The 25,173-nt window shown below is 44.6% G+C and overlaps 1 protein-coding gene and 1 long non-coding RNA gene across 2 annotated transcripts; both read left to right on the plus strand.

The window, feature by feature from the left end:
• Positions 1 to 1,936: 1,936 nt before the first annotated feature.
• Positions 1,937 to 17,518, plus strand: slc6a4b (solute carrier family 6 member 4b). The gene is made up of 13 exons (XM_035436175.1): positions 1,937 to 2,378; positions 5,329 to 5,463; positions 5,815 to 6,034; positions 6,256 to 6,394; positions 7,942 to 8,076; positions 9,484 to 9,587; positions 10,779 to 10,906; positions 11,539 to 11,651; positions 12,240 to 12,371; positions 12,926 to 13,025; positions 13,164 to 13,264; positions 15,659 to 15,826; positions 16,636 to 17,518. Exons 1-13 carry the CDS (start codon positions 2,147 to 2,149, stop codon positions 16,714 to 16,716), a joined length of 1,788 nt encoding a protein of 595 aa, XP_035292066.1. The 5' UTR covers positions 1,937 to 2,146; the 3' UTR covers positions 16,717 to 17,518.
• A 5,182-nt stretch (positions 17,519 to 22,700) lies between these two features.
• On the plus strand, positions 22,701 to 24,494 carry LOC118237343. The gene is made up of 2 exons (XR_004767150.1): positions 22,701 to 23,039; positions 23,439 to 24,494. It is a non-coding gene; the product is annotated as an uncharacterized LOC118237343 (long non-coding RNA).
• Positions 24,495 to 25,173: the final 679 nt, after the last annotated feature.

Consider the following 25,173-nt stretch of genomic DNA (forward strand, 5'->3'; position numbering starts at 1 on the left):
GGGAAGGGGGGGGCCCGATCCACGTCGGGGGCCCCCCGGGGGCCCCACCCTCGCCTGAGCAGCCGCTCAGTTCCCGCCTGACTGGCTCGTATGCTCACCTGTCCCCTGAGCTGGGCCTGAACCCAGCAATGAGTGAAAAGCTGAGGTCTGGACTTTCCGTGCTTCAACTTTCAACTTTGTCGTCCCCTCAAAAGGAGTTCTTTGTGCCACATATAAATACGTACGAAATATGGCAGTATGCGTAACATGTTGGCAGAAAGTACGGCTGAACTTATAGCCACTCCAGGTCTGCTGCTTGGGCAACGTTTTTTTTTTGGTGTCCTGCGATGGCCGATGACCGTCGAATTTCACGGCAATGCCCCGTCTTGAAAACCAAGAAAGAAGCACCTCAGTGACGTCAGACTTCACTGAATGTCGCTCAGCTTTTAGGTGACAAGTTCACGTCTGCCCTTCGTTCAGTTGTCACGTCCACTTTCACCTTTGACCTCATTCCCTGCTCTCTCCGCTCTCCGCTCTTTGACCTGTTTGATTACTGCAGTTGCCGCGTATCCAGTTAACGTCTTTCGAGCCGGTCTGCGCTAAAAGCGGTGGATTGGATTACCGACTCGTTTTTATTACATTTCTCGATGATCGCAATTAGACCTAAGCATCGCTAGTCTGGGCTTCCTTCTCGCAAATAGCATTACACGGGGTTCTGGAAGACCAAGGGCTCTCGAAAAAAAAAAGAGTTTTTAACAAACTCGAAACGACGAAAAACATTACATTACATTACAGGCATTTAGCAGACACTCGAGACTTTCACATCTTTTATACATGGCATTTTACATTGCATCCATTCATACAGCTGACCAGCCGATATAGTCAGTCAGTCCGCCAGTTTTACCACCAGCTCACTCTACCATCTTAACCAACTTTGACCACCTTTGTCCAGATTGAGACCAGCTTTGACCAGCCACAGACCAGCTAGAAGTGTTATTTAACACACCTTAAACCATCTTAGAACCCAGCTGGTCTTACCTGGACTTTTTAGCAGGGCTGGTAGTTGCCGACAGAAATCATTCAGGCGTTTCCCTCTGTATCGAATAGTGAGTGACCTTTAACCCTAGCTGATCAACGGTCACAATGGGTTTAAATGCATAGAATGAAGCCTATGGTTTCGGAGAATATCTGGGCGTTTTCCTGTTTTTGGAAGTGACTGGGAGAACGTTGTACAGCGTACACACACAGCTCACCATGTATGCAGTTGGTGCATCCAGGTGTATCCATTGCATTAAAACCGTTTGCATACCGCATACCCTTTTGAAACACCTATTTACTCGTTGTTTCAAAACGTTTTGTTTTTGGCCATGCATCTAATTGGAGCGTTTTAGGATTGCTATAGATAGAAATATTGAAACTGTAAACGCAACGCAACGTGTCGAGGCGCTATTTTTTTCGGCTGTTCGTTTATGTATTCAATAAATTCATGTAGTCAGTGATTCCTAATTAATTATTGATTTAACAGGTAGTTGGCTGGATTCAAGCAACACTTGCTGTTACATTTGATTCACAATTTAATGCACATATGTTTGTTTTTCAAAACAAATACGATTTGGCTAGGACCAAACTCGCCTATCTGTGTTTACATTTAAAAAGAAACATCTGAACCAGTCAAAGGATGATTGCTTAAATCCAGGCCAGACTTTTGGTCCTCTATTTATGGAAGTAAAATATGTTTGTATGACCGTATCTCCAATGAATTGCGCGATGGCTTTTAGTATTTCAGATGGCACAAAACTCCAGTTAACTCCGAAAACGTGCAAACTCCTTGGTCAGGAAAGCCAGTTTAAGACGTCTCGGTCTCCACAGACTATGTCTAAACGGAGACGTTTCTTCAGTATTTTAATTCGCGATAAATCACGGCAACGGTCAACGTTCACGTGCAGCACCGCTCTGTTCGCTGCGTAGCCTACTATCACCGATGCTCACAGAGCGAGAGTGATGATCTACTTTGCTCTGACAGGCTCGTTAAGGAGTAGCCGATACTGTTTCTCCTCCTACTCGACCTGTCATCACCCGTAATAAGAAAATACTTTCCACCTCCAAACCACCACCCCCCGTCAATTTCTTCAAACTCACTTCCACCGACGCGGGACTCACTTTTTTAATGAGTGAGCCAACCATGTCCCACCAAGACCAGCCGGCTCCCACGGAAAGCCTCGCCGCCCAAGCCCCCCCAAACTCCGGCTACAACACCAATCCCGCACCTGTCATCACTCAGACGGATTCCAGGGACAAATGGAGCAAAAAAATAGATTTTCTGTTGTCTGTCATTGGCTTTGCCGTGGATCTTGGAAACGTCTGGAGATTCCCATATATTTGCTACCAAAACGGAGGAGGTGAGTAGCGTATTCATCCAGAAAGAAAGATAGTTTGTTTAACTTTCATATTAATTCGCGTTGGTCAATGTGTTATCTATTTTCAACATCATAATAATGCGCACTGACAATGTATTGTTTCGTGGGCAATCAAAAAAAAAATGAAATCGCTTCCGTACCTTCCGTAATATTTTATAGTTTTCCATGCCAGCGTTTCCGTTCATTCGGGTCCGTAAGTTTTAGTAAGGTGTAGTTTTCGCGCACACAGAGCTGTCCATGGTAATGAATGGAACCTGACAACGCGCAACAAACTCAAAGCATAACCACTGAAAATTGATTAATAGTATTGATTTGTTTTTTTTTGTTTTTTTTTTACATCCATATGCAAAATGTTTGCATTCGACGTCTTCTATAATGATTCCCAAATGTTCATTACATGTACATTAGCGATGTGTATGGTATAATATCTTACTAGAAGTAGCCTACCGTGGGGAACAAATCCAACTACACTTAAAGCACTTCTTAAAAACCAAGGAATAGGCTGTTTGTCCGGTGAAATGTACATGTAATTACAAAAGAAAAACAGAATACGAGAGAAACTGCTTGATATAGTATCGTGGGGTGTTTAATATGTGGAAAAACAGAATGGAATTACGCCAAATATTAATTTGGGATTCACACATAAAGAATAAAGGGTGCATGTTGCGTCTAATCGTACAATGACATAAGTCTTTATAAAAATAGTTCTAAATACATTCATTAAATATGCTTTAACTGCTTCAAAGTAGCGTTATAAACCGGTCACATCAGTCAAGATTAATAATAGTTATTATTATTATTATTATTATTATTATTAATATTATTATTATTCCATGTGTGGCAAAATAAAATGACATTATAATTGACTATAATTATTTAGTTATGTTTTATTGGTCCATATGTGGGCACGTTTCTGATTTTGTGAGACAGTTATCACAAATCTTACGCTCTTAGGGACTCCGGACTGGAGGCTCAAGATTTTGTTCAGATTGGTTTAATTGGTTAAACGTAGTTTCCATTCCTGGGCGCGTGCTAACTTTGAGATAACTGAAAGAAAAAATCTAAATGGGCGAACATCTACGACATGGTGTAATGTTGAGTAAATCCACAATAGCCTCTATAAAATATAAACAATAGAAATAAATTCATCAACAAAATGCTATAAACACATAGAAAAATATGTAGGCAATTGAGTTTGAGTGAATTGAGTGAATTGAGTTTTTGACACGAAAACGAAAGGTACATAGAAAACTATTTCAAAGGAGGTTTATTGATGTGTCTTTTAATCTCCTTGACATAATTTATGTTTTTAAAAAAGTCCGTCCCTTCCTCATCTTCACCATTGTGTACTTTAGCCTTTGGAAGACATCTGGAAAGGTATGGCTCCTCTCCAAAACTTCCCTGATAAGAAAATATCTGATATCTGAAGTGAGATGCCTGTTGATCACGGTGATGTTGTTACCTTACATATCCATGTAAATATAGGCAAAGTGGAAGTGAAAATGTTTTAATTTCCTAAGCTACACGAACAATTTGCATATTAGAACAATAAGCAATATAACCTAACCGCCAAGAGATCTTATTTCACGCTGAAGCAAATTTAAAAAAGGCAACACAAATTCATCAACAAAATGCAATTGATACATTTATGAAATGCGGGCAATTGAGCTCAACCAGAAAAGTTAAAATACGTGCAAAATTATTAGAAAGGAGGTTAATTGATGTATCTTTTAAACCCCCTTGCCATAATTTAAATTAGGTTATTATTTCTTCACCCCACATCTCCTTGAACAACTGAAGTCATCCACATACGCCTTTTTGCAGATGTTTTTGTCTTGTTCTGTTTTTTTTATGCAGGTTGCAAGAGTGGCCAAACCTTGTCAGAATTAATATGGGTCACGCGATGGTTTAGAAACGGAAATTAACTGCAAGTTCATTGGCTTGAACTGAAATATGAAACAACTGTTACCTTAACAACGAATACGCCGTTCCATTCGAATGGAAACAGTGTAAAATGCACACATTTACAATATAAACAGTGTCATGTCTGTAATGAGTTATTGGTTCTGGAACTAAAGAGCATCCATTTGTTAAATAGACAAGTGATATATTTATCCTTGTGTAGAATCATTTTTTAAAGAACTTTCATAATCCACTTCATATAATGTCAGGTGGAAGAATGACTATAACAAAAACATACATTTTTATGTGTTGGATAATGACAAAATATGACAGATTTTACCGTGGGAAATTGGCAGAATGACCCAGTACTCCACCTGAAAGTGATTCACTTCAACATGATATTCATATTTCAAAAGACCTTGAGCACCACGCAAACAACCTTTCTTTTTCCGATTAGGAAAATGTGTACACTGCGTGATGTTTATGAAAATATGGCCAATGTTCAACATCCTCCACATGTGTATATGTACGTCTCTTTTGCTTTTCCTCTGACATCATCGAAAAGTATAAACACTCTTCAGGGACACGTGATGTCCTCCGCCTCACGCCTGACCCCTCACTGTCGAGAAAAAGAAAAAAAAAAGTGAAGGATTTGCCAAATGCTGAAAGCCTTTTCTCATCGGTTTACAAAACAGAGTCATAGTTTCCAGCTCGGTGGTGCCATTTATATCGACTCAGAAAAAAAAAAGCGCACGTTCGTCCTTTGCAAGTGCCGTGAACTCCTCACAGAGCTTCAGGGAAGTAAAGGTTGTGTAACCAGCAGTGCCGTGTGTAAGTGCCACGCGCAATTTGCGATCACACCTGTCGCTCGGCCACGGCTTCCCTTTGAAAGTTCCGCCCGCGGAAGGTTTCAGAATGTTAATTCAAACCTGGCGCACCTGTTGTCCCCCCCCCCCCCACACACACAGAGTGATGTTTTTTTTTCTCTCTCTCTCTCTCTCTCTCTCTCTCCACTCGTCCCTCTCTGCAGGGGCGTTCCTCATTCCCTACATTCTGATGGCCATTTTTGGCGGGGTGCCACTCTTCTACATGGAGCTGGCGCTGGGGCAGTTCCACAGGACGGGGGCCATCTCCATCTGGAAGCACATCTGCCCCATCTTCAAAGGTGCGCCCCCCCCCCCGATAACCCGCAGTCTCCTGCCCCAACCCCCCCCCCCCCCACACTCATCCGCTGGATTTGTCCGGCTGAGGCTGTTGTGTTTCCCCATGCAACTACACCCCCCCCCCCGCCACCCCCAACCCCAAGGGCTAAGAAGCTCCACATAACCCAGTCTCAAAGGCTGTCTGTCTGTCATTTTCTGTCATTTTGCTCCAGGGATAGGCAGGCGGGTTTCCGATGCCCCCCCACAGGACTACCCCCCCTACTCCCGCCCCCTGCACCCCAAAATAAGGGCTGAGCCAGTCTCAAAGCTAGCTGTCCGTCTGTCTGTCTGCCTGGGTTTTTTTTTTGCTCCAGGGATAGGATTCGCCATCTGCATCATCGCGCTGTACGTGTCCTTCTACTACAACACCATCATCGCCTGGGCCCTGTACTACTTCTACTCCTCCTTCGCCAGCACGCTGCCGTGGACCCACTGCGACAACCCCTGGAACACGCCCAACTGCACCAACTACTTCGGCAAGAGCAACGTCACCTGGACCAACTTCTCCAGGTCGCCCGCCGAAGAGTTTTACACGTAAGTGGATGTAAGTGGTTGATGGGGGGAGGGGGAGGGGGAGAGGGAGAGGGATGGGGGGTTTTGGGGGGGGGGGGGGCATGAGGACCTGAGATTCTGTGCGCGCCTCCTGGTTTCTGCAAAAACGAGCTCGGCAGGAGCCTTAGCTCTGCGGGTAAACGGTCATGAGAAACAAAGGTGTTGCCCCCCCCCCCTTCGTCTCTTGGCCCCCCCCCCCCCAGGCGGAACGTTCTGGAGATCCACAGGTCCTCGGGGCTCCGTAACGTCGGCGGGATCCGCTGGCAGCTCCTGCTCTGCCTCTTCCTCATCTTCACCATCGTCTACTTCAGCCTCTGGAAGGGAGTGAAGACTTCTGGGAAGGTACGGCTCCTCACCGAAAACTTCCCCGATAAGAAAAACAAAAAAAGGCTGGCTCCACGATCTGACTCCTGGAGTGAGATACCTGTCGATCAAAAGTCCTGTTGTGACTTCAGATAAACCGTGTAAATATGGGGAAAGTCAAAATGTTTTAATTTACTCAACTGCTCCAAATCCTTAGCATATTAGGCCAATAAGTGATTTAATCTTAGGACCAAAAGATGTCCTTTCATGCTGATGAAAAAATGAAAAAAAAAACAAACAAAAAAAAAGGTTTACAGAGGGCGGGGGGGGGGGGGGAAGCTCATTTTTATTGGAGCCAGACCGCCTTGCAGTTCTATTGATTCCCCCTGCCGGAGTGCTTACATTTTCACCTCTTGTAAATATCCTGAAAGCTTTGTGCAAATGCCCATGCCTTGAAACGGTTCAATACAACAGCGCGTTACATCAGCCCCTTGTGGCATTCATACAGTCTGGTCTGTTTAACCGGCCTATTTACGGTATCGTTTCTTCCTTTCATTTGACTGTGAACGCACCGGTCCGTTGTCCATTTGGTACAGGCGTCACACACCGTATTACTTTCACTCTACAGAACACTGACCTACACCTCTATATTTTAGAGAGGCATCACCCTTTTCGATTATCACTGTCGAAGTGGCTTAGAGGCACACCAAACAGGAAATAAAATCCGGTTTACATTTGGCGAGTCATAGATGTTAATAATGACTCAAATATTAGTGACCTACACTTTGTGCCAGTCTTAAAGCACTTATTCCCAGCTGACGTTTTTAAAGATGACATTTTCGAAATGTGCGTGCTTACCTTTGGGCGCCATTCAGCTCCTCTTGAGCTTGGAGGACACGGTCGGTTCGTGACGTTCCCAGACTTCGGTTGAGCGTGCGTAACCTGGGTAAAAAAACTCTGTCGGTGTTTTTTCGGAGTCCTCAAAGCATCCTGGGTAAAATCATCCGAGCGCCACGGATAGTGGTGCGGTAGCACCGGACTTGTTCTCCAGACTGAAGGAAAACCACAAGCAGAGTTATCTCCCTGGGAATGGAACAACGTCTGACTACACCCAGGGCCTCTTCCCGCTTCTGTTATCGCGTTAATGATCGATGTGGCGTGGGGGGTGTCGCGGTCGGATTTTTCAAGAACAAATAACAACTGCCCACCGCCCCCCCTCGGCTTTTATTCCGGTGAGTCACGGGCTGGCGTCAGGGGCCAAAAACGGGCACTTCGGTGTCCCCCTTTGGTGATTTTGTTGTTTTAGGCGGTGCTATTATAGCGCACAGTGGCCTTGTAACAATGATGAGGATGGTGTAAAATAAATACGCGAATAAATCCCAACAGCTAACTTTTATAGAAATAGATGTCATGCTTTGTCAAAAAAAGTCGGTTAATGGTGCTTTTTTTTCCCCAAATCCTCATGAGATGGTAACCTACGGGGCACTTCTACTGAACAAATGCGGAAAGTTTGTTCATGTTGCCCTTGGATACGAGCGTCTGCTAAATGGCGGTAAATAACGTTTCCGTTTTCCCCCTCCCCACAGGTGGTTTGGGTTACCGCCACCCTGCCATACGTGGTCCTCTTCATCCTGCTCATCCGCGGTGCCACCCTCCCGGGCGCCTGGAGGGGCGTGGCCTTCTACCTGAAGCCGAAATGGGAGAAGCTTCTGGAGACCAGTGTGAGTCGTCACCCTTTACACCCCTTCCCCCTACGTATGCGTACGTTTAGGACCTGCAGGAGTTCCGTCTCTGTCCACCCTCAGGGACGGGCAATGGACACAGGAAAATGTATCTTCTCATAAAATGTAAAATACCAGTAAAAAATGTCCGTATCTAAAAACTACAATCAAAATGGTGGAGGAGTTTGGTCGCTTCAGAGGTGACGCACTCGAATTGCAGATAGAATACAAAAAATGTGAATCGGTAGTGACTCAAAATAAATCAAAAAACGCAAAAGAGAAAAACGTGAAATCTGTGCTTACCAGGCCATACGCATCCGAACGCTTTGTTTACTTGGCCAGTCGGGGAGAGATTAGGGGCTTTTGTTTGGACAAAACCGGCTGATGTAATTTCGTCGCACTGTGTTTAAAGGGGGGGGGGGGGGCAGTTTAAAATGGATTTGGTTGTTTACCTGTTACCTGTTTACCTAACAGTGGTCATTTCCACCCTGGAAAGGCTGGTCAGGAGGACAGCCGAGCCTCAGGTCCCTGCAGTTCTGAGGACGAAATGCGTAACTAAAGCCCAGGATGATAATGAGATGCTTAATTTGGTTAGAATTTTCCATGAACAAAAGCTGCTCCCCCTGCTCCCCAACAACCCCCCCCCCCCCCCCACCCTTTTGCTCGGTTGTGGAATAATCAGCTCTTCAGATCTCAGCCTGAGTACAGCACCGTGAGAGCCCTTGGATTTCATTTTCAGAAAGGAAGAGCACCGCCCCCCCCCCCACCCCCCCACCCCCCATCCCTTCATTCATCATAACAGCCGCTGTTTACACAATATTTTATTTAGGAGAAGTTTGTTCAGAGGAAAAAAAAAACCTGAAAAGCATTTTTTTTTCTCTCATTTGGCTGTAACAAAAAAATGAAAATAAATAAACAATCTTCAAGTGCCCCGTTGAAGATTTAGCACACAGTTGGAACTCTGGGGGAAAAAAATCGTCGAGAAACCCGTTTTTTTACGGCCTGCCGCCACATGTACAGGTACGGTTGGAGAACGGGATTCTGGGTGATTAAGGGGTTTTCTTCACCCTCTTTATGACCGAAAATGTCAGTTGTATGCACTTGAGGTCTGTCCACCATCAGTCCTTACCCACAGTGAAAAAAAGCAGCAGTTGGCAGTTAACGGCAAATATCATTAAGAGGCCATGGGACGGTGTGGTGGATTAGCACTGGCAAGAAGGCTCTGGGTTTGAATCCTGTGTGGGGCCTTTCTGTGTGGAGTTTGCATGTTCTCCCTGTGTCTGCGTGGGGGTTTCCTCCGGGGTTCTCTGGTGTCACAGGGCGCCGATGCAGAAGAGCACAGGAGCACACCTTGTGTAAATAAAGGTTAATAAATGATAAACTTGACCTTTGACCTCCCCCTTTCAGGTGTGGGTGGACGCCGCCGCTCAGATCTTCTTCTCGCTGGGGCCCGGGTTCGGCGTTCTCCTCGCCCTCGCCAGCTACAACCCCTTCACCAACAACTGCTACCGGTGAGAGGTTGCCGCTCTGCTCCGGAAACCCAACCGTCCAATCGGCGCAGGCGCCTCGCCCCTTAACGTCCAATCGCGTTTCGCGAAAGCGGAGTTCCCGTTTCTCAGGACGCCGGTCGAATCCGCGCCGAGCCTTGTGTCTGTGGTTTGGATGGTATTCAGTTAGAAGGCGGAAACACCGCCCACAGTATTCATTACATTACATTACAGGCATTTAGCAGACGCTCTTATCCAGAGCGACTTACACAACTTTTTTTTTTTTTTACATAGCGTTTACATTGCATCCATTCATACTGCTGGATGTATGCTGAAGCAATGCAGGTTAAGTACCTCGGCTCAAGGGTACAACAGCAGCGTTCTACCTGGGAAATGAACCTGTGACCTTCAGACTACCTCCTTACCCATTATACTACACCGCCGCCCCCAGTTTCAGTTAGAAAACTGAATCGCTGTTCCGTATTCAGTCAGAGGGCGGAAATGCCGTCCGAAGCTTGTGCAGCACGTTGACCGGCTGCATTGAAACTCTGTGGAAAATGCAATTAAAACTTGAGCAAGGCGCCCAGTCTAGCTGGAAACAAATGTACGGCAGGGTCTTCGGAGGGATAAATTGAATTGTAAGCCCCTGCAAGATTATGTGTGTGCGTGCGTGTGTGTGTGTGCACGTATACACGCGTATCCAGCTAATGCGATTGGTGCTGGGTCAGGAGGCACGGAGAGGCTTATCGAATGGTAAAGGCTAAGGAAGGAGCTAATGAATTAGCCCCCTCCAGGATGGGGGTGTTTTCCGATAATGTCTTCGCCCAGGTCATGCCTGCCGAGTACCCTCAGACCTCCGTGTTCACCTTCATGACCTGACGCTTGGAGTGACAGCTCACAGGGGGGAGCGTAGCGTGATTCTGTCACCTTTTCCGTTAACCCTCTAAGGTGTGAGATCCAAAAATACGTCATTAGAATGTTCTAAACTGAACATTCTAACGCTGGCGATCGAAAGCGACGCAGTTCTAGAACACTGACTAAAAAAGAAACCCCCCATATCCTCCAAAATGCAAACACTGCAATAAAAATGCTAATAAATACATACATGTGCGGTTTATGATTGACTGATCGTGTGGTCATTTATGATAAATGATCGTTGTCGTTTATGATAAATGATCTCGCCCTGTCTGTGCGTCCCCCATGTCCGTGAGACAGCGATGCCATCGTGACCAGTCTGGTGAACTGCCTGACCAGTTTCGTGTCCGGATTTGTCATTTTCACCGTGCTGGGGTACATGGCTGAGAAGAGGAATGTGGATGTGGAGGATGTGGCCAAAGATAAAGGTGCGTGTCTTTTAGGGTAAATGGACTGCATTTATATAGCACTTTTATCCAAAGCGCTTTACAATTGATGCCTCTCATTCACCAGAGCAGTTAGAGGTTAGGGGTTAGGTGTCTTGCTCAAGGACACTTCGACATGCCCAGGGCGGGGTTTGAACCGGCAACCCTCCGACTGCCAGACAATCGGTCTTACCTCCTGAGCTATATCGCCCCATATCGGTGTGAAGTTCCCTCGCGAATGTGCTCCTGTCCTCATCCAGAATGTTCAGGCTCCAGGCTCTACACAGTAACATGTCCGGTGTTAATTCAACTCAAACAGTGTTAATTCAACTCTTAACCGATAACATTTGGTCCCACTCTGGAACACTGGTCATTCTACTGTGTAGTTCATGTAAGTCAAGACAAGAAGGCATGAATGTGCATTTTTTTTTGGTTCTATTCTCATTGAACAGAAACATCATTTCACAAGGCATTACACAGAGTAATCTCTAAATCATCGATTTTGATGGTGTAGCAACAGCCGATTGCAACTGTGGTGCAGCATTTTCCCAGAATACATTTCTTCACACAATGTGTGAAATGCCGATTTGGTGGCCCTGACCTGTTGTTTTTTTGTTGTTTTTTGTTGTTGCTAGGACCCAGTCTGCTTTTCATCACCTACCCAGAAGCCATTGCAAATATGGTGGGCTCCACCTTTTTTGCCATCATCTTCTTCGTGATGATGATCACGCTCGGCCTGGACAGTACGGTATGGAAGTAGCGTCCGCCAGGAGACATTGTCCCCATCAGTGTTGAGTCACTGAGCAAATTTACCTCCTCTTGGTTGGCTGTGAATACTGGGTTGTTATGTTATGTCAGTGGTACCCAACCCTGTTCCTGGAGATCTACTATCCAGCAGGTTTTCATTTCAACCCTGGTTTGGCACACCTGAATCTACTAATTGGCAACTCAACAAAGATCTCCAGCTGTTGAATGAGGTGTGCTTTTATTAGGGTTTGAGTGAAAACCCACAGGACGGTACCATAGATCTCCAGGAACAGGGTTGGCTGTGTAATGCTATGTGGGATTGTGGGAAGGTCAACCTGCAGGACAGCACCACAGATCTCCAGGAACAGGGTCGGCCACCACTGTGTTATGTTATGCGGGATTGTGGGAAGGTCAACCTGCAGGACGGTACCATAGATCTCCAGGAACAGGGTTGGCTGTGTAATGCTATGTGGGATTGTGGGAAGGTCAACCTGCAGGACAGCACCACAGATCTCCAGGAACAGGGTCGGTCACCACTGCGTTGTGTTACGCGGGATTGTGGGAAGGTCAGCACCTCCTGTCTCTGCAGTTCGGAGGTCTGGAGGCCATCATCACCGCGGTGATGGACGAGTACCCCGAATATCTGGCCCACCGCCGGGAGCTGTTCGTCCTGGGCCTGGTCTCCGTCTGCTTCCTGGGGTCCCTCAGCACCCTCACATACGTGAGTCACTTTGAGGACTATTTCACAGGACGTCCGGCGATGCGATGGTTCGACAGCGTTGCCGGTAGGCTCGAAAGCCCGGCAGCACAGGCGACTGGAAAAGTCCCTCAAGCTAATTTCGAAGCATCAGGGTCATTTATCTCAGAGCCCCTGGTGCGAGTTAAGGATTTATCTCAAGAGGCGATAAGAGTCCAAAGCTCGAGCTGACTGCCTTGCCATCTCATCGCAACGTCGGCCATTAACGAATGGAAATATGAGAAAGGAAAAGGAAAACAAATATCCACACAGCTCCCAAGACTGTATTGAGTTAACGCAACGTATCAGTCGCAAAGATGAAGATGCCTGATGAAGGTCTTTGCGACTGAAATGGTGCATTAACTCAATAAATTCTTGGCAGCTTTTACTTTCAGTGTGCAGATATTATTATTTACTTTTTTTTTTTTTTTTAATCCTGCACCGGAACCAACTTGAGCTGGATGTGCACACTAACATCTCTCCTTTGTACAAATATGAGGCCGTGGAAGAATTTATCAGCTACTTGCTATCCTTCACAGGGTGGAGCCTATGTGGTGAAGCTCTTGGAAGAGTTTGGCGTGAGCTGTTCCATAATCGCCGTTGGCTTCCTGGAGGCCATTGCCGTTTCCTGGTTCTATGGTATGTCACTCAGAACACTCCGTATTAACCATAGAGTTGTATTCCGGTAGAATCTCAGCCTGTGAGTGAATAGGAATCTGAATCGTTGCATCACGACTGGTGTTTATTCTCATTGTTTTTCGCTTGTTTCTCACACAGGCATCCAGAGATTCACCAACGATATCAAATCCATGCTGGGCTACACTCCAGGAATCTTCTGGAAAGTCTGTTGGGTGGCCATCAGCCCTGCGTTTCTAGCTGTAAGTGAAGAGATCGTTTGGTACTTCTTTGTTTGTTTGTTCATTTAATGCAACGCAGCAGCGCATGAGTCTTCACATCAAATCAGCACAGCCGATACTGCCAATCTATCCCACATAAGGGGAAGGAGGGGGGGGAGGAATAACTATTTTCTTCAGCAGTATTATCCATCTGTGGGGACTTAGATATCAGCCTCACCCCAATTTATGCACAGCGTGTCCGAGGGTATTACTGAAAACAACCGACTGTCCGTCAGCGTAGAGTTCAGCAAATCCCCCCCCCCCGCCGTCCACTTACGGCCATCTGATTATCTGTGGATCAAAGGACCCTATGCTGACCAGGGGGGTGTTTCACGAGGCAGGATTACTGAGTTAGCTGGATAACTGCGCTGAGTACCACCTGGAACAGCTCTTTTTTTTAATTTTTATTTATTTTTTTTTACTTAAGTCCGCATTCCAGATTTGGGAGGGTTCTGGGTTTTGCTCAGTGCAGTTATCCAGCTAACGCAGTAATCCTGCTTCATGAAACAGGGCGCAGGTCAGTGTTGATGTGCGTCGATCTGCAGGGTCCAGGTGCAAATGCACTTTGGTTCAATTGCCAGGGCAGCAAGTGTGCTTCCCGTGTGGCTCGGTCACCAAAGGCTTTGCATTCACTGAGTGCCACGACCCGTCTTATATGTCACTTCCTGTATGAATGCTGGGGTAAACCTTTCCTTCATAAGCTTTTGTTATGCTGATGGGAGAACGGGGCTCATCTGCGCTGAAGTAATATTGCAATGCAACGTCAATGTGTCATTTAGATCAACTTCTCTCGTTGCTCCAAAGTCATTTTGCTTGTGGTGAAGGAGGGATTCTCCTCGAAGGCTGCTGGATCGGGCGTTTTTTTGTCATACTTGGATGTGTAACTGAAGTTACCACTCGGACAGGAAGTCATCACGCATTGTTGTCGCTGGAGTAAATAGGTTGTTAATTGTATGTGGGCCACTACAGTCCCAAAATGTGCTCCTCTTGCTTTGGACAGTTTAAATCAGGCGTGCCCAAACTTAGCAGAAAAGGGCCAGTGTGGCTGCAGGTTTTTGTTTTAGCCCAGCACTAAGATGACAACAGACCCTCCTGCCCCCCCACCCCCCACCCCTTCCAACCCTGGTGATTGATACACAACTCCCCCCACCCCCCCATGCCCCCCCCCCCCCCCAATTGCTCTTAGTTCTCATCTCCACCCTATAAATCCCCACCGCAAATGTCAATTCCATTCACCTGCATAACTTAATATGGCTGCCCCCCACTCCACATACATCCGCGCTAATCTCCCTCGTCTCTCCCTCCTCTAAGCGCTGACATTTACCAATCTTCCACTCGCCCTCTTTCTCTTCACGGAGATAAAGTGCCGTCATTCTCTTCTACCCCCGTTTTAGACCCTTTAAGGTAGTTTAAAAAGTGTACACGGGGTGGCAAACAGTCATCGTTGTGCCACAAAGATCGTCTTCAGAAGCAAAATATAAATATATATATATTTCTTACATGTTTATGTCTTGGGGTAGAGAATTTGAATTTGAGGACCTTCTTTGCGGCTTTTGTGCCTGCTGACTTTCCAAGGAGGAAAGCCGTGTGTACTGAGAGTAAGCCAAACCTGGAGAGCACTGGAGAGGATGGTTATTTAAAATCACAGTGAGTCACTCAGGGTTCCCCCGTGAGGTCACGGATAATTTGATCAGTCTGTCATCAGTAACACGAGGGTGCAGATAGTACCTCCCCACCTCCTTGTTTCTAAGGGCATCCTGGCCAATAAAGGACCATGGTTTGGAAAGCAAAGGAGGGTTGGATTGCATTTTATTTTGCCTTAACCTTTTGAAGAGTGATTTTTGGAATTTCATTATAAGTCAGTGTTCTAGAACTCCACTGCATGCAATTGCCAGTACCGGATTGTTACATCAGCATCAGAATGCTCAGTTAAGAACGTTCCAATGAGGTCATTTGTGATCTTATGAATTAAAGGGATATTTCGCTTTGGTATATAATGCAAGTACTTCTGTGGAGCTTACCCCATTGTATTTGCATTGCATGAATACTAGCGACAACAGCCGTCCCTGCTGACCGTTAACGGCATCGCTGTTACTCCCGGTTGTCAGGCTCCCAATTCACTCCCATTCATTTTTAGGACCTCCCCAAAACAAATAGTTTTAAAGCACAAACTGACTACAGAGTATAATAGATAGATAAACGATGATGCCATTAACAGTTAGCAGGGACAGCTGATGGTGCTAGTATTCACGCTATGCAAATTACAATGGGGTAGGCTCCACAAAAATACCGAAAGTGAAATGTCGCTTTAATATCGGGTTAAAAAGCAGGAGGCGCCTCTCCACGTTCCTCTAATCTGTCCGTGTCTCTCCCCAGTACATCATCGTCAGCTCCCTGCTGTACCAGGCCCCCCTCACTCTGTTTGACTACCGGTACCCGGACTGGAGCCTCACCGTGGGCTACTTCATCGGCGCCTCGTCCTTCATGTGGATCCCCATATACATGGTCTACAAGCTGGTGTGGACGCCTGGGTCCCTCAAGCAGGTCAGTTAATTAGGACCACAGTGGAGATAATCCCTTTGGGCCTTATTGTGGTCTTTATCCTTTAGATGATTTCTGTATCTGGGGCATCTCTGGCTAAGAGGGGCCACTTACTTTTATTTTGATGATCACTAAAGAATTTCAATCAATCAGTCAATCAATCAGTTACTCCACTACCAAAAATTACCATACAAGAGCTGAGCTTGAGGGCTGCACCGTTAGAGAAAGGACTTCTGATTGGCCGGTCACACGTACTTGCTCACCGGTTATGCCTATCTGGGAGCATCTTTACGCGCTTACGGTTGACCTATTACCATGGCAACCAGTGCTCATTTGCACTATAAAGGTTTTTTTTTTGGTTTTTTAATCCTCAAGGGGATTTAAACATACATCTAGAGCCAGTTTCACAGACACAGATTAAGCCCAGACCTAGGCTAAATTCAATTTTGAATGGAGATTCTCCATAGAAAACTCGATTTAGTCCAGGACTAAGCTTAATCTGCGTCTGTGAAACTGGGCCACTAGTGCCAAGAGGCTTGACCCTGTGGTACTACAGTGTTGCAGTGCAACAGTGTGTTTGGTTTACAGAGCTGCACTTAATTACCTGTTATATCGGTGAATGATGTCCGTACCCCCCCCCACCTGAACCCCCCCTTTTCCAGCGTTGCTGACTGCCACCCCTTTTCCTGTCTCAGTTCATCCCATCTGTCCTGCTGAACAGATAACCTACTGCTTTCTTAAGTAGCGTAGCACGCGGTTGTGTTCTCGTATAACGATGCCCCCCCCCATGCCCCCCCCCCCATCGTTCACAGCGCCTGGCCGTTTGTCTGCGGCCCGAGAGGACCGTGCCGGACCTCCAGACGGACTCCCTCAGCATGACCCCCGTCCCCTAGAGAGCACCCCGAGAAACGGGGACCGAATCGGGGGGGTACGCCGCCCGCGTGCACCACCAACGGGGGCGAACCACCTGCGACCAACGAACTGCCTAAAAACGAAACGAAACAAGACGAAACAAGACGAAGCAAAACGAAGCAAAACGAAACAAAACGAAACAAGAGCGTCCATTCATTTTTTCACAGACTTGAGACAAAAAAAAGAAATTGATTTAAAAACAAAGGAAAACTACAAGTGCAGCGTTCATTTTTGTTTTGTTTTTATTTTTTTCAACCGACGAGAGAGAAGCGCTGTGTTGAAGCTCTCTCCCTTCAGCTCTGAGCCTGGTTGACGGCGAAGGTAGGAGGAATAAAAGGGGGGAGACTAATATTAAGATGAATAAACGCCTATTCAGTAACAGGGATGCTGGGAGGGACTGTGGTTTCTGCTGTGCTGAGAAAGTGAAAATATATGTGTGTGTGTGTGTGTGTGCGCGCGCGCTTGTGTGTATGTGTGTGTGTGTGTGTCTGTGGGAACGAAATTACAATAAAACTGCTCCAAAGTGTTTCAACTAGGGGATGCTGTGAGCGTGCATCCACCCAACATCCGTGCCCTGCTGTAGCATGTGTATGGCCGGTGCCATCTGAGTCAGGGTGAGTTTTCCCGTAGAGAGAGCAGGCCACTGCCATGACCGTTCGTGCTTTCCTAATCTCTGCCCTCAAACTGGGCGAGGAAATGGGCCTTAAGAGAAAACTCATCGACAGAACTAAAGCCCTGCGTGTCTTGATTTGCTTCCTTTGCTTATAACCTCTCGATGGTGTAGCGGTGTCACTTAACTGACTATCTACATGGGGTCTTTTTTTTTTGTTTGTTTTTGTTTTTATTACTTGATCGAATCACTCACTGGCCTGGCTCACGTGTCACTCCGTTGGCAGGAAGATAACTTTTAAAAAAAGCTTTGCTTTTTTACTGCCATTTTGAAACAGACTTGCGTTAGGATTACTCACTGAAGTTTGTGCCATTGCTTTGAAGGGACAAAATGCACTGTTTATTTATTCATTATTTTTACAAAGTTTTGCAGCCATTTACATAGCTTACTTGCTGCCTGTTCCACAATCCTGCAAGGGGGCGGGGTTTAGGGATTGCTCAAGACCAATGTGAATGCACATATAAAATAGAATTTCAGAGGGATTTCTATAAAACTGGATACCTGTGTCAAAATGTGCATTTTTATTTACATACAAATGAATTGCTAGAGTGGTATTGTTCATTAATCCCGCCTATACCAGAATCTAGATCCCTTAATTCCCTCAATATTCCCCCAAGGTAGGGTCTGTCTTTCATTTCGCAATGACTGACATTAGCTGTGGCCAATCAGCTTGCCCTTCTCTGTTCTGTGACATCACTGACGAACCCTGCCCGGGACCAAAGAATGTGTGTGTCATTTCCATTGAGGCATCCCATAACAAGCAACACCCGGCTATAATTTCCATAATAAGCAAACTCATAAATCATAGGTGACAGAGGCAAAGATAAGAGTGCCCCGTCTGTCCGGAGGCTGACAAGTGCTTGATTTTAAACCCAGTTTTTCATTTTAACAGAAAAAAAATGAATATAGGCGACATTTAATTGAGACGCGATCTCTCTAAACGGAATGGGTTCAGGAAGGACGTTTAAGATTGAGCATGCCTAGTTAAACACGTAAATAATTCATCATGCGTTGAAAACAGTATGTCCGGTGTGAAATTAATGTTCAGAATAATAATAGTGTTAACACACATTTTAAAATGACTAAATTCCATATATAACTGTAAGATCGTGGTTGATGTAATATGTTAGAGGTACACTCGTTTGACGTGTGGTTGCTGAATGGTGGATGTGTAGCAAATCATATTTTGTGACTATGAAAAAAGATAATACTTTTTGACCAACATGCAAGTCATTAAGATTACCTCACAGATGAAGTTAGCAGACAAGAGACCAAATATGCTGCTAAAGATTATTTATTTTTTTCTTCAAAATGGTATACCATGTAAATCAAAGATTTCCATTTTGTTTTTTGCCTTAACTTCAGGCCTGGTTGCCACGTCAAAGATTTGTGGTTTCTGTAACAACTGTGTCTGTGCAACTGGAAAACTAAGCAGTTTCTTTTTTGTAAAAAAATAACAAATAATAATATCAAAATAATTATAAAATAATAAGAATTTACTCAAAATAATCCAAATAATTAAATATGTGAAAGGCTATATAGAATTCCTTTGGTTAGTACTTGAAAAAACAAAACAAACAACAACAAAAAAACTGTCTACCTTGTTTGTGAATTTATTTCCCATTATGCTGAAGTCAATTGGATAAAGACCTCAGAACATAAATATATTTGGAAATAATTGCCCAGTGAGTCACCCTCTCAGCATGTGGGAAATGCAGAGGTGGGTTTAGTACAAATGTGACTGCAAATCTCTCTCTATTATTAAAATATAAGAATGAATAAACATGTATTGGAATCAATGTGTCATTGCTTGGTTTGTCTTAAAAAAACAAAAAACAAAAAAAAAAAAAACAGGACAAATATCTGATGAGTGTACAATAATGGTCCTCAACGAGACACCGCAATAACCATGGTGATGTTGGGCTGAATAATTGTCTCTGCGGTGGACGTCTCCGTGGCACAATAACATAGAATCTAGGCATCTCATCGTCCCCCCAACTTACGCGCTATTGATGGCGTTTGTTGCCGCTTCACCATCAGGTTGTCATTGGAACACTTTCATGAAAAGCTTTTAATTAACATGTTGATTTGCATCGAGCTGCAGCATTCAGAAACCACGGACATAAAAAAAAAAAAAAAAAAAAAACAGGGACCGCCGAGCTTCAAATGTTTTTAATTAAATGTTTTATTAAAGAGTGCCCCGAAATTACAGACGCGGCTCTAGCCCCCTGGTATACGAGCGCGAGCGCACGCAAAAGAATAGCGCGAGGGTCAGCACAAATAAAGACGAATATCATTATTCCTCATTCAGGCACCTCTGCAAGGGAGGGAGAAAAAAAAACCCAGATCAAAGCCTTTTGTGCATGCTGTTATGGCAGAAGGTTTATGAAAAGTGAACCAACACAAGGGGGGAATGAAAGGCTCAATAGACGCTGTATAATTGTATACAGAAGATGAATGGCAGGGATGCCGAACAGCTTGGAGCAGGAACTGCGACCAACACAGGAGTCCTCGTCGGAAGCAAGCAGTGAAATAGGACACAGACCTGCTTGACAAATTACTAGTATTCTCACCGAAGACGCAGCCTCGCGACCTGATGCAAAGCGAATGAGACGGAACACTTGCCGAACTGAGAATGGCAGATATGCTATCCAACCTCCTGATCTACTGCCCCCTTAACTACGTGCAAGTTCCACTTATAGAAAAATAATCGCATTAATGACAGAACCACCGCTGGAAATCGATTGTGTCCATTGCGCAGATCTGATTACGATGATTGTTTTTAGACCATATTTTGTTTGCGGGGACTCGCCACTGGCCCTTCTCTTCGGCGGGTCTTACAACCTGCTGCTGGCTGAACACTGCAAAACCATCAAAACGAGCAGGTTCAAAACAGCTGATCGGTGACAGTGATAAAAGCGTTTATAAAAATAGAAAAAAACAATGGCACGGATTTTCACATACAGCTGCGATTAGCGCGCGCAATAAACGCACGCACAGGTGCACAGGGACCGAGAGAGAGAGAGAGGGGTCGATGGACAGATGGAGATATAGAGGGAGAGAGAGGGGTCGATGGACAGATGGAGATATAGAGGGAGAGAGTGAGAGAGAAAAGAACAGAAAGACGCATGAAGGGACGCTGTCTCTTAAGCCAGCGAAGACGGGAGAGCCACGATGCTCCAATCGCATTATGTACGCGCTCCTCGCTGGAGTGATTTACGGGTACAGGAAGACTCCTCAACCCGTTGAGGGAATCTCATTTCCAATCTTACGAGGCAGAGAGAGACACACTCCAGACTCGCAGGGCTCCACGCGCTCGAAGACCATCATTAGAAAGGCCGGGGGGGGGGGGGGGGGGGGGGAACACAACGGGCGCCATTAAAGTACGTCGTAACTTCTAAGAAAATGAACGCTGTAGCCGGCGTCCTGTCATCGGCCCTCCGCGGGGATTGATGTTTCCCACGGACTGCTTAGTGTCGTCATGATGTCCATACATGGCTGGGCATGCTACATTCATTTGACAATGGATGAAAATCCAATGTGGGCAATCACAAATTTTGAGATCTCAAGTCTGAGGGAAAAGACAAAGAGTGGGCTAAACTTCATCCACGGTGATGTGTAAGACTGATATTAAATTATAGGAAGCGTTTGGCTATAGTTATTGCAGCTAAAGGTGGTGTGGCCAGTTATTAAGTTTGACGGGGCAATTACTTTTTCACATGGGTGATATTGGGTGTTTGATAACTTTTTTTCCCATTAAATAAATGAAATAATCATTTTTTAAAATGTGTTTTGTGTTTACTCGGGTTCTCTTTCTTCAATATTGCATTCCAACTATGCAAAAATACAGGCAAAAACCCAGTCAATAAACACACACACACACAGACCCGCACACATGCAAACATACAAACTGTCTGGGCCAATAAAAACACATAAATACACAAAAGGTTCAATAATATTTTAAAACAACTCCTATGCCTTTAATGAACAGCAAGGGTAAGACCCTGAAACAGTAGTTTGCATTATGGCCATAATTTAACACACTATTGCTTACATCAAATTGAATTTCATTGAAATAAATGGATGGTTTTAAGACAAAAAAAATCGGAGGACTTCTGATTTAAACCTCAGGTAAAGTATTTTGCTGGATATACTAAGCACACAGCAAATAAATTACCCGTACAAGGTTTATTTATAGAGGCATTCGACCTGTATTGCTCAATTATGTGTTCACCGCTGACAACTATAGGTGCCTTTCAGAACATACGATGCTTGGCCTATAATACTTGCGCGTGCTTTTTTATTATTAGATTCACCTGGGAATAAATCAGCAGTTATATGCAGCAACCGGCTGCCTCGTATGAGAAGTAATGAATGTGTCCCCCTCCTCCCTTCTATCTCGCTGATGAGAGCACAATGAAACGACCGTTTCACGGGGACTGCGGTTCAGGCGATGATATCGCAGAGCATCTGAGAATATGACACCGCCATAGATATCACGGCAGCAATTTCTTTATGCGTTTCCTGCGAACTGATTAACAGGAAATCAAAGAAGCCCCCCCGCGCGTTATGTTTATCACGAAGCATAAGCCGAGACCTTAGTGTTCAACAAACATTTTGGAACAGAAAAACATTTTGGATGTCTTTTTTGTTTGTCTTCTGAATCAAGACTTTCGTGTATTTTTGTACATTACAATGCCGTAAGCAAGTCATAACAAACATTTTGGACATCCACAGGGGCACAAATTGGACATTTTTCACGCTATATCGATTTCACTGTGTATGTAATACATTGCTAGGATAATATGGCTGAATAACCTTGCGCAAAATTCTATTATTGTGTTACAGATCATGTCAAAACACCGCTGTAATACATTTATAATAAGCTGGGGCATCCTTTTTAATCTAAACCAGGTAGTGCTTTAAGACGGATCGTTCACATTAAAAAAAATGTATTCTAAAAAAGGTACAGGTGGCATGGAGGCTGGGACTGGGGTAATATACGAACTCCTGAACATTTTAATTAGATTCCTTCCCGCAGAACTTTAAAACATATTAACATATTAAATCTGATTTACAAACTGACTATTTACATTTGAACACTGGGCATTACACTAATCCCAATCAAGAAGAAACGAAAGCATGGATGGATTCTCTGTATCCTTAAATGATAAAAAAAAATGAGCTGGTTCTTGATATCCAATAGTTACAAGTTGCACGCCAGGTGATTTCTCATAATGTGTCAATCAAATCCCAAATCAGAGTCAAGGACAGCATCCAAGCATTTCGTATTCGGTTTCACATTTGGATTAAATGTCCCAAGACCAGTAAAGAGTAGCTCAGACTTCTGTTGGCAGTATCGAGACTTTTTAAAACGCTTTTCCTGTTCACGGTTTTTGGACGTTGCTCTAACATGGAGGCTTTAGGACCCAGCAAGACATCAATACGGGGCTTATCTCTTCTTCTTCCTCCCGTGCACCATCACCAACGGGAATCAACCCATGTTTACAATCATGAATTACGGTCACTCCTGTTTTGTTCTGCACTTAATTCTACTTTGTTCGTTTGCTAACGGACAGCATGAATCCAGGTGGAACGACAGGCCGTTCATGGTCCTGCAAAACCAGAACTTAGGTAAGAAGGATATATTTTTCGCATCGAACAGAGCATACGAACACGGAGGCCCGACTGTCTAGCTAGGGCTTCGGAGTTGGGATTCCATAATATTGGCGTAGTTAAATGTTGGACAGCGATTACAACGGAGTAGTTTACAAAAAAAATGCATATTTTAATTTCGCAAAGGTAAATGTTGACGTTTCGCGATATCGTTGTCTCGAATAGTAAACTGTACGGGCCTACATTTTCATGTTAAAAAAAATTCATTATTACAGGACAGCTGATTTGTCAGTGACGATTTACGACAATTCACAGGGCTTTAACGTTCGTGTTGGTTGGGAGACAGACAAACGAACTTACAGCCCGTTTGTATCGCCTACTTGCGTAATGCCCAAATGTCCGGTTTCCCTCTCGCAGCCCTGCTACTGAGCGTGCTCTCGGTGCTTTTGTTCGTGATGATCGTCATGGCAGTGTTCGTCTACAAACCTTTGCGACACCGGTAAGCCATGCAGCGACGCGGATTCAGTGAGCAGTCATGGAATCCAGTGCCGGAGGATTGCAAAACCCTCTTCAGTGAAGACAATCACCGACACTCCAGATGCCATCGCCGTGGATTTGGACAAGACACAAACAATAAACTTTCCCCACGCGTTACACGTGACCAATGTGTACGAAAAGTATCCGCCTGGCTATTGTATATATAGCCTACTTTATTTGAATACATCGACGTGTTATGTTATTATTCCTTTAATTGCGTTTGATTAATATTTTTGACACTGTGTGGCTAGGCCATATTCTGATCCTTTTCTTTAGGCTAAAGGACAATAATATGACATAGGCTACAAAGCATGTGTTAATACTTAAAGCACAGTGTTTAAGTTGTCAGAAGGCCAGAGCATACCAGTAGGCTCGCCGTAACAAGCCAGAAAGACAGATTGAAGACATGGCACGGTAGCAAAGCCATTTGCTATGGTAGGCCTGGATATGGTGGGAAATTGGTTCAGTGTAAAGAAACGATTTTAAAAAATTCGCTCTGGATTGGAGCACCTGCTAAATGACTAAAATATAACGCAGTGAAACTGCCATGATTGTGTGGTACCTAAAGCGGTTGTACGTCTAATTTTGTTGTACTTTTTATTTTCTATTATTGATCTACTGTACTGGAAAATGTATTATTGTAAATTGGTTAGGGGCCTTAGTTTTTTCTTCTTCTTGTTTTTAACTTGATCAAAGCTACTGTTTGCCTGACACTGAAACTCCTAATGCAATATTTCACTCATTCAATGATTTGAATTATTTATATATTTTTGTATGCTATTTATTTCCCTATTTTATTTACTTAATATTTGGGGCAACGATTGAAGTATTTATTTTAACATAATGGTGTATATTATTTATTGATTATCTTTCTTTGGATGTGTTACAGTATCATCTGTTGAAAATAAACGACATGAAATCACATCTCACAGTAAATTTGGAGTTCTGTGGTCTGATTTATTTTAGTTACACTGTACTTTGTTATGAGAAGTGATTTTTATAATCTTTATAGTTATCCAGCAAACTTTTCCGTGACTCTCACTTGGAGCCTAACACAATAAAATGCAGTTTTCATTTAACTCCTGTGCCCATAAGGGTTAAAACGCACTCTCTCGGACTCAATTACAGTTCCCTATACCGATTACATTTGTGGCTGAAGCAGAGCACTCGTTGTAGGAGCAGGGCATCCGAAAATATCACTAATTATGTAATTATGATTTTGCAAATACTGCATTCTATCGTGTTTTCTGGCTAGGGTTAAGTTCTGTTCACGGAGCTGTAAATAGTAATGGTCATAAAGCATGAAAACAGAATGCAAATATTACTAGTGAAAAAACCCCCCCCACTATATAGCGGGCTATTGAATGTGTCCATGCACTACAAAATCGGCAAGAAAGCCTGTATGTCTCATTGGTGACTGCGCGGTAACTGGGATGGAACAAGCGGAGGACTCAGAAGTGCGCCGTTGATGGCTCCGAGCTTTCAACGCGCGCCCTCGGCGCGTGTCACGCGGGCATTAACAGCATCCTTTAGCGCCCCGCGCCAAGCGCAGCCTTCGCTCCATTCATTAACGGATAAACAAAAACATGAAGGAGGAGAGCGGGCATCACACAAA

This window comes from Anguilla anguilla, chromosome 10 (genome assembly GCF_013347855.1).
Source record: "Anguilla anguilla isolate fAngAng1 chromosome 10, fAngAng1.pri, whole genome shotgun sequence".
NCBI classification, from domain to species: domain Eukaryota; kingdom Metazoa; phylum Chordata; class Actinopteri; order Anguilliformes; family Anguillidae; genus Anguilla; species Anguilla anguilla.